Source organism: Nothobranchius furzeri, chromosome 1, assembly GCF_043380555.1.
Source record: "Nothobranchius furzeri strain GRZ-AD chromosome 1, NfurGRZ-RIMD1, whole genome shotgun sequence".
In the NCBI taxonomy this organism is placed as follows: Eukaryota; Metazoa; Chordata; class Actinopteri; order Cyprinodontiformes; family Nothobranchiidae; genus Nothobranchius; species Nothobranchius furzeri.
Window position 1 is genome coordinate 55748366 of NC_091741.1, and position 10632 is coordinate 55758997.

Consider the following 10632-nt stretch of genomic DNA (forward strand, 5'->3'; position numbering starts at 1 on the left):
GGCGGGAGTAGTATCAGAAATCCATGGAAGATGACTGATAAACATAACTAATTTGGTGCAAACATTTACTCGCCAGGTGGCAGGTAGAGCTCAAAAATTTACTCGCCAAATGGAGCAATTTGCTCGCATTTGGTGAGTGGCGAGTGTTAATTTCGGACCCTGTGTGGGACATTATGTTTCAGTCCATTAGGCGGCGCCAGGTTGCTCCTCAGACTGTACAAGAGCTCAAGGATGCCCTCACACAGATCTGGGAGGAAATGCCACAAGACACCATCCGTTGTCTCACTGGGAGCATGCCCCGACGTTGTCAAGCATGCACACAATCTCGTGGGGGCCACACAAGATACTGAAAAGCAATCTGAGTTGCAGAAATAAAGTTTTTGAAATAATGGACTAGCCTGCCACATCTTCATTTCACTCCAATTATAGGTGTCTACACAATTGAGCCCTCTGTCGGCAGATTACTTTTATTTCCATTAAAAGACTTGGCATCCTTTTGTTCCTGAGACATTGCCCTGTTGTTATTTGTATAGATATCAAACTTCATATTGAGATCTGATGTATCTAATGTGTTTCTTTAAAAGTGTTCCTTTAATTTTTGTGAGCAGTGTAGTTTGATCAAACAGCTAACATGCACAGGAGTCTTCCTTTCAACCTGATGCTTTGGCACCAACCGAATTAATGTATCAATTTTTCCACAGAGACGAGAGGAAATGTGCCACCTTTCCTGTAAATCTTTAAAGAGCAGCATTGTGCAATACTCAGACTTGCCTTAGGCCAATCCAAGACATTACTAGGAAAAACACTTTCACATAAAGCTTGAAAATGACTTCCTTTCCAGTGTAAGGGGCAATAAAACACTTCATTTGGAAGAAAAAGAGCAGTTCATATATCTTACTTGGGTCTGATTTGGAAAAGGTGTCCCTGTCCAGAAGGTTTCTGTAAAACACAAAGAAGTAAAGTCTTAGAAAATAGTTTCTTTTGAAAATATGGGAAAATGCATTGCTTATTGCATGGGGGTAATGGTTCTGGATGTTCACCACTAATGACAACAATCAAATGGCTTCAACTTTTTCTCCAGAGCAGAAATCTTTTGTACAGGTTCCTTAAATACGTTTGAAACTTTAAACAAGTACCCTAAAATGTATAAGAACAATCAAAACCAAGACAAATGAAAATGTCACCTGTTTATCTAAACTGGTTTTATGGGAGTTCAGATTTTTTTAAGTATTTAATTTAACGCTTGAAAAACACCCTCTCCCATCTTATTTTGGCCACTCAATGCTAAAAAATGTATGCTAATGCCAAGATTTAAATAGCGTGATATGGAAATGGAGTAAGAGCTTATAATTACTAGTGAATTTTTAGCAGTGAGCTGAATGATGGTGATGATGAAAGCGCCTAATGGGCTAAAGAAGAAGTAGCAAGACCACTGACTTTTCAGTAAAATATCCATCATCTTTAAAAATCCCCTCATTGGCTGCCGACATGCCATGGCTGCATAGTAAAGCTTTGCATCATCCCAGCAATTCCTCAGATTGAGTGCGACTCTGAAAGGCCCCCAGACAAAGCAGAGAATCCAACAAGTGCTGGGGTGTAAGAAAGCTTCAAGCTGTGCTTTATGTAGCAGTATTTCAAACAAAGCCACTCTCTCAGTTTGGAGGTCACAGCTCAAAGGGCTCTGATCTCTGATGTCCTTCTTTTTCAGCTACTGGTGTGTTTAAAGCTTCTTATGCAGTTTTTTCTTCATGTTGCTGTTGCTTGGGACTGTCACCCATGTTTTCTACAACAGGTTATCCATCACCATCTGGACATGTAGGACCCCACCACACTACCACCTATAGAGGTACTGACATGGATATGCAAACTATAGCCAGTATACGTTTTTAATTTTTTATTTTTTTATGGTAAATGGCCTGTTCCATTCCAATCACTAGGTGATGGAAACACACTGCTCCGATCTAAATGTAACACTCCACTGCTGTTTGTTGAAAAAAATTAAAAATCATCTCAGCTGTCCATCTGAATGGTGCACTTCTAATAAATTTCAACTTAAAGCTTTACTGTCATATGAGCAGTAATCCAGTTCAACAGGACCACCGCAGCTAATCTCGGTCAGCATTAAATGACTAGGGGTGTTTCTCAGTGCCAAGGAGCCGTGCCTTGATGTCTTGGCCCCGCCCCAGTTGCCTAGGAGAGACGTCATCAGGAACCACCAAGGCAATTTCCAGAGTTCATGTTCTACCGAGGCGTGTGTTCTCCGTTTTTTAGCCGTTTAGCTAGCTGAGCAAGGATACACGGGACCAGTGTTGGGAAAGTTTGTTTAAAAAACTACGTCGTCAGTTCATACATTTTAAAATGAACTGTTTGTTTCTTAGTTCATAATAAAAAAAAATTGTACTAAGTTCACTTTTCCAAAAACAATCTAGTTTATTGTTTTTTTCTCATATATATATATTAGGGCCGTGACTTTAACTCGCTAATTGATTAATTAATTAATTAGAAAAAATATGACATTAAAAGAAATTAACGTCTTTAACGAGTTTCGGCGGACCGATTATACTGGAGCACCAACCAGCGTTCATTGTTCATTTCAGACAACAAACCACAGTGAACATGAACGAAGATGCGACCGCTTTGGTTGGCCCTTTGGATGGGAACTTTTGTTATAAAAAACAACTGGATGGAAGCGTCGACAAGAGCACAGTTGTGTGCGAGCTATGCAGCAAGGAATTATCATATCACCGCAGCACATCGAGCCTGAAGTATCACCTCAATGCTAAACATACAGCAGCTAGCATTGACGTTCGCCCGACTCCGAATACAAAAGTACCCTCACCCAACCACCAGGTGACTGGTTTAAGGACCAAGGTAACTAAGTCCACGTCTGAAAAAAATAGCCAATGGCCTGGCTCACTGGATTGCACTCGAATGTTGACCACTTGGAGTTGTAGAAGATAAGGCCCTGCAAAATGTGCTACAGATTGCGTCGTCCGACACAACATATGAGCTGCCATGCAAAAAGACAGTGACAAAAAGAGTCCAGCAGCTTTATGACAATGAAAAGCAAGATAAAGATAATTTATTGAAGAAAGCAAAGTATGTTGCCTTGACTAGAGATCATTGGACGTCGGTAAGCAATTCAAATGACCTTGGTGTGACGGGACACTTAATTGACGTCAAGTGGCGTCTTCACTCATTTGCCTTAACTATGCAGAAGATCTCCACTAGCCACTTTGCTGAAAACGTGGCAGAAGATTTTGAGTCTGTGGCAGAGGCCTGGGAAATCACACAAAAAGTCACCACAATTGGAACAGACAGTGCCTGAACCATGATCGCTGCAATGAGACAGCTCACATTCCAGCACATGCCTTGTGTTGCTCATATGTTATTGAGGACCATCACAGTTTGCCTTGATAAGTGGGTTCACAGCCACATTGGCAAAATGTCGTAAAATAGTGGGGCATTTTAAACATAGCCCTTCAAACACAGAGGAACTGCACAAGGAGCAAACACAACTAGGACAAGACAAAGAGCCACTGGTACAGGATGTTTCCACAAGGTGGAATTCAACTCTGTTTATGATCTCTCGACTGCTGAAGAACAAAGAGACTGTGAATGTTACTCTAGCCAAACAGAAGCACAAGCTCAACATGCTAACTACAGCCGAGTGGGACAGATTGCAGAGGATCAAGACTCTCCTGAAACCATGCAGGTAAATACACACCTTTTTTATTGTGCTGAATATCAATATCACTATGACTATAGTATAAAGTTAGTACTATTTTTAATCATCTGTTAATTGGCACAATAATAATCACTTTCCTAAACTATCCTCTGCAGATATGTGACTGAGATCCTTGGGGGTGACACTTATGTCTCCTGCTCTTTTGTGTTACCTGCTCTCCGTCACCTGACCCACTCTATGGAGGTCTCAGATGATGACCCAACCTATGTGACGAGGTTCAAGGGTGACTTTAAAAAGGACCTGTCCCAACGCATAGAAACACTTAACCATGGTTGGCTCAGCATAGCTACAGCACTCGACCCACACTTTAAGGTAAAATGTGTAATGTCTTCTTTGTTTTTCTTTTGACTTTATTTTGACCCCTTGCCCCTTCTTTCTTTATATGGAAACCATGTATGAAAATTTATTTCACAGATCTTTTTATTCTGTAAATCTGTGATATGACAATAAATCTGATTCTGATTATAAGGACCTGAAGTGTCTACCAAGAGGAGAGCGAGAAGGGGTGTGGACCAGCATTGAGGCACTGCTTCGAACAGAACCAAACAGAGCCACTCCAGAACCTACAGAGGAGCCAGCAAGGAAGAGGAGCCTCCTGCTGTTTAATTCAGACTCTGAATCAGAGGAAGAAGAGGGGCCCAACAGAGCTCTGGCCCGCTACAGGGCAGAGCCTACCATCAGTAAGACTGACCACATTAGAGCCCATCCACAGCTTTCTGCCCTGGCCCACAAGTATCTGGGCAGCCCTGCCACTTCTGTCCCTTGCGAAAGACTTTTCTCACTGGCAGGTAACTTGTTCAAAAGAAAAGGGCAGCCTTGAGCTCTGAAAATATTAACAGGCTAGTTTGTCTCAGCAACTGGCTGAAAGAGAAGCAGAGGAATAGTCATACAGGTATCCTTGAAACCAATAGGGTTGTTGTTACTAACTTGTGATTTTACATTAGGATGTTGGAAGAGTAGCGACTTAGGTCAATCACTGGCACTTTAATTTTATTTTAAATGGTACACTTTATGTTGAACTATATGATGTTGTTGCAACTGGCACTTTATGTTGAATTCTTTGTTTTATTGGCCAAGGTTATTGAGAGTTGGACTGAATTTTTTTAAACCAGCTGTTGGTTAATCAACAAAGTCTGTTATGGCCTCTGAAGCAGCAGAGATTTGATTTCTACAGTAATATTCAGGGTTTACAATGTTCTGAAGATACTTGAAAGTATTATGTTTTACTTAAAAAACAGTTTACAGAAGGTCTACCTACCTAATGGGGTACATGAATTTCTGAAATGCAGGCAACTACATTTCTAAATGTGCTATTTGCACTTAATGCACTGGTCTGTTGGACTTGGTTGAACAAAAATAAACAATATTTTGTTGCTTAAGCTTATATGTATACAGACATAATTTAATGGTAAACTAAAAATCAATGTGAAAAAAAATCCTTACTGTTGTCAGGTCAAATATCTAGATGAGATTAAAATGTGATTAATTTAGATTAATTAATTACAAAGCCTTTAATTAATTAGATAAAAAATTGTACCGAGTCACTGCCCAAATATGTATACATATATATATATATATATATATATATATATATATATATATACATATATATATATACATATATATATATATATATATATATATATATATATATATATATATATAAACTCATGAAATAATTTTCCAATAGTTGCACTCGTTCAGTCCACACTCATACCCAGCTGCAGTTTTTTTCCTACAGTATATTGTCAATAACATGAGGAAAACATTATTTGAACAGTTTTTTTAATGGTAAAGTATTAAACAATCTTAGGATGCAGGCTGAGGTAGCAAACTCAAAGTGCAATATTAAAAGTGCAAAACATAAAAAAAAAGTATAATCTTTCAGTTAAGTCCCTTTTCAATTTTTCTGAATGAACTTTGACTGCAGCACACAGCATAGACGTAGAAGAGTAGACACCGCACCAACCGCTAATTCATATGTTTGGCCACAATTGTGGGTTCTACTTTTATAAACTCTATGGTTAACAGGATGTTTTAGCTAGGCTTTAGCTCCAGAAAAGCTCAGTGGAGATCTGGAGCTAGAACGGCGAAAGAGCGCGTTCATAAACCCGTTCACACATGTCAGGACGAACACACTCACTTTTACGTTCGTCAGGCAAAATACAAACAAGTTCAGTTCATGTTCACGAAAAAAACAAAAGAATTCACGAAGAACATCCAATGAACGCATTTGGGCACAACACTGCACAGGAGGTACCTTGTAGCCTGGCCTTGGGTCAAAAATTTCCAAGAATACACCGCAATATTTTCTAAATGATGGTGGATCAGAAGCCGGCAGCTAATTTGGGGTGGACATTTCAAGTTTAAATGTAAGTGTGTATGTATCAACTAATTTTAAATGTTTTATTTTTAGATACAAATAAGCCATCTATGGTTGGTTAGTTGCTTAGTAGTTGCAACTTCGGTGGCTAGCGGGTAGTAACTCGCTTCTATATTTAATTTAACAAATATATACAAAATATAAATATTTATATCAGGGTTTTCCCCAGCGCTTTATAGGTCTGATGGCGCGCCAGGCTTTGCTTGGCCACCCGCCAGGCTAAGCGTCATGCCCCACCCCCCTCACCGACCCTACCGTGTCCGCTGACACGATCGGCGCAACGAAACTAGAGCCCTCCATCAGCCGATACTGGTGAGAATCAGCAGCGGAACGTGTGCACCCCCCACCCCCACCCCCGCTATCATGGAGGAGTGCTGCGGGAAGCCATGCCAGCATGGCATTGCGCAAATTTTGCGGCATTCCTCTTGCCTTTCTTGGCAGTAATATTGGTGTCAAATTATTGAGTGGTGGTTCCCTGGCATAACCAAATTACATATTTTCATCATCTATCAAATGTTAAAGGTTCAATAATATTAATAATCCATATTTTTATGGAAATTTACATTTTATGAATACCTTTATTTAGTCAAAGTAACCACTTACAAAACGTTATGCTGTTTAACTGTAAACAAGCTGTTAATGAAGGTATAAAAATAAAGAACATATCCATTTCTCTAGGCACAGCTTCAACAATATAATTACTAGATGTTGTAGCTTAACCCCCCCACTGTCGTAATGGGTGTGACCTCGCGAGGAAAGTTGACCATTGAGCAGGGTTGATGGTTTATTCCTTGGGTCCATGCGGCAGGGGTGAGGAGTGAGCACCACCTCACTCCTGCCATGTGGACTTCAAGAGATAAGCCATCAATCCTGCTCAATGGTCAACTTTCCTTGCGGGGTCACCCATAAAGACAGTGGGAGGGTTATTGGACTCATCAGGCCTTACTTGTCAGCAGATTTTGCAGGAAAATGGGTCAAAATTTTACTCAAATGATACCTAAAAATACACAGTAGCAATGCTTACACAAATATTATACAGTTTGGCTTTCCACTGAACAGTAATGTTTCAACTCTTTCTTTCAAAATAATTTTGTCTTTGCTGCTGTAGTGTTTTCTCTGACTTAACGACTTGTTACTTGTTTCCAAAAGTTGGGAACATAATTTAAAGCATTAGAACAAATGCAATTCACTACAACAACAAAAAAAGATAAATACCTGAAGCCTTTAGGATCAACTTAGTTCAAGCGTGAATTATTCATATACTTCTTTGATCTCAGGGATTCACATTACGAATCACGGATTAAATTCACATTAACACAAGTAGATGTGCATGTCTTTAGCCAAAAAGCACACAATCCACTTCTGAGGTGACTTGATCTATATGATGCCTTTAAAAGCACAAGGGCATCTTTGGTGATCTTAGAGCAGGGGTGTCAAACATGTGGCCCGCGAGATGGTTGTGTAAACTTTATTTTCATACTTTACAATGTAGAGTGAAAATAAACTTATCATTGTGAGCAAGTTTTCTCTGTAATGAGTATAAATAAAACAAAGCTGCACTCAAGGCTCACACAGAAACTTGAATCACATCCTGAAGTTGGCTGCCACTCAGGATGTGACTTCTGATACTTATGTGCTGGTGAAAGCTAAAAGATGTAAAGTAAAATGAGTCAAATATACTTTAAGTGCTGCATGAAACCGATCTAGCCATGTGATCTGTAAGCTCTTTGAATCACAAAGGAATGTTTTTTTCATTTACTGATTTTTAATGTTTTTCTAATTTTCAAGTACACTTCAGGTGTTGTACTATTTTGGATACACTGTCCTCAGGCTCCAGCTTTGTTTTATATTGATTGTATTAAAACAAAGAAAACAATCTGAAGTTGTTTTTAATTTACCGGTCCGGTCCACTTGGGACTAGATTTTCCTCAATGTGGCCTCTGAGCTAAAATGAGTTTGACACCCGTCTTAGAGTGTTCGCCCTGAGACTGGGAGATCAGGGGTTCGATTCCTGGTCGGGTCATACCAAAGACTTTGAAAAATGGGACCCAATGCCTCCCTGCTTGACACTCAGCATTAAGGGGTTGGATTGGGGGTTAAACCACCAAATAGTTCCCGAGCGCGGCTGTGTCTGCAGCTCACCGCTCCCCCAGGGGATGGGTCAAATGCGGAGAACAAATTTCGCACACACACCTGTGTGTGTGATAACTAATGGGACTTTAACTTTAACTTTAACACTACAGTAGCTCAGCTTTAATGTACTGGCAGTACTTTGAAGAGCTACAGACTCTGTTTCTGTGATGTTCCATTGACACTGAAGGAAAAGCTTACCACAGGATTTCCTCCCGTTGTGAGGAATGCTTGCTGACTTGACTTCTGATCACCTGCCTTAAAGGAACGTTCTTCCACTTTAAAAGACTGGCTGAAAAGCGAAAGCTCAGCCTTCAGGGCAAATGTAAAGCCTCTGTCCCAGACAAAGACACAAGCTTTATAATCAAATCGGCAGTTTCTTGGGTTTGGTTATGCACTAACTAGCATCACAAATCAGGAGGATGGTAAGGTTCTGCTTCAGCTCATTGAGTTGGTAACTAGTTGAGAAACATAACTATTCAGGTGGAATCACACTGACTTGGGCACTTTTGAACACTTTAAAAGCAGAGTGACACGAGGCATGTGACTTAACTGCAAAATAATTTTGAGCAAATGTTCCGGTTGCAATTTTTCATTTTAAATTCGGCATTTATTCAGATTAAGGCTGCACAACATCACAATGTATAAATCATCACAGGATTAGCATGTGCAACATCAATATAAGATTACAAAAGTTCAAAGCAATAAACTGAAATATAATCTATGTTATCGATCGATCACATTAAAGAAAGCATGGTACAGGAGCTGGATGTAGAAATACATGTTTTATCAGAAGTGTTGACGATTGGAAGTTGAACCATATAGAACAAAATCTTAGGACTCTGGAAGGATACTTTTGTCCTTGTTTCTCTCTTTTTCTTTCTTGTTCTGCCATTGCTCTGATCATAATAATTGTGTGTGAAAGAGACAGTAGAAAAAATAATTTGCCCTTTTTACAAGACACACCGTGTCATCAGTGAATCAGCAATCAGCATAATATTACCACAACTGTGTGTCTTATAAACCGGCATAGCATAGCATTGCATTAAGCAAACTTAGCAGCATTCGTTCCGCCTCGCTTGGCAGTAATATTGCGGTAATTGTCAGTCTTACAAACAGCAATTGCAACAGAGGGAGATGTCATGATGACATAGGGGTTTAATGTAGAGCTTCAGCCAGCAACTATATTGAAAATGAAAGTAAACACGGGCTGCAAGGTTTGCTTTTTAAACAAAATTAGCTAAGATGGCAAATTGGAGTGCCACAGGGCGTTTCTCTCTTGTTAGAGCTAGAGCTTAGATCACCAGAGAATGCATGGGGACTGATGGGGATAGACACCTTTAGGAGGGGCTTGTTAAACGATCGCGGCTTCAATCTCAGTGAAAACAAGTTATTTCCAAGATAAACAGAAGTCCGCTGCAGCGTAGAGACCATCCCGCAAACCCCCATTGCCTAAATCGATTGCTCAGCATTACCACCACGGTCTGACCACTTATAAACAACCTAAGGCTCCCTGATGCCGCCATGGCTTTGCGACAAAGTGATAACATTGTTTTGTAAAAAACGGCTTTAGTGATACATTTTTTTGTTGAGAACATTGTTTTAAACATTAAAACATAAATCTGAGCTTTGCTTTTTGCTTTTGGGGGGATTTTGAAGAAAACTCAAGTCTATTAAAGCCTAATGACAGGCACATTAGGTTTAAGATGAAAAAGGCCAAAAGGCCATTTCATTATATATTTTGTACAGACAATCAAAACAATGCACTTGGAAAAGTGTTCGCAAAGATTTTACGAAGTTGAGAAACCTCAGAGAGAGAAAGATGTAATTGGCTTGTAAAAATCCAAAAAATGACCAGAAGTTCAGTATTTGTAAAGTGTGATTTCGTGAAAATGATAAAAGATATCTAATCGCTTCAAGCTGTGCCCGGATGACCTTTGACTTTCAATGAAATGTCTAAGTCAGATGGTGTCAAACCCTTGAGCTGCACAGGCCAAAGTATCAAGGAAATGATAGAAAAAATCATATTTTCAATAAGATTTGTTGGGGGAGGGATTTTATTACACTGTCACCATGGTAACTCAAAATGCCAAAAGGGTCTTAGCACATTTCTTGTGACTGAGCTGGATGTGGCATTGCATGCTTCCAATCAGGCTGCATTGGACAGTATGCCAAGAAACCACATTAAAATGTAGTTTGGGTTTATTGAACATGTCAGGACAATGCAGCCATTGTACAGAGGTTTTCTAGCCAGAGGCTCATTTTAAAACCCGGTCCTTGCTTGGACTTTTAGAGCCAAGAAATATTAATGGCATGTGCATCCTGCTCTCCTGTTAATTCAACAACAGGCACTAATAATAATTATTTGTAC

At 39.7% G+C, this 10632-nt stretch overlaps 1 protein-coding gene across 7 annotated transcripts in view; it reads right to left on the reverse strand.

Annotated features, from left to right (window-relative positions):
* The window catches only part of LOC107383712 (copine-8), a 192985-nt gene that overhangs the window by 131440 nt on the left and 50913 nt on the right, over positions 1 to 10632 (reverse strand). For 6 of the 7 annotated variants that reach the window (XM_054739592.2, XM_070549052.1, XM_070549051.1 and 3 more), the window contains one exon: positions 899 to 939. The exons of the other annotated variant lie outside the window; for it this stretch is intronic. In XM_054739592.2, coding sequence (XP_054595567.1) covers positions 899 to 939 — 41 coding nt within the window. The remainder of the gene's footprint in view (positions 1 to 898; positions 940 to 10632) is intronic. 7 annotated transcript variants of the gene reach the window in all.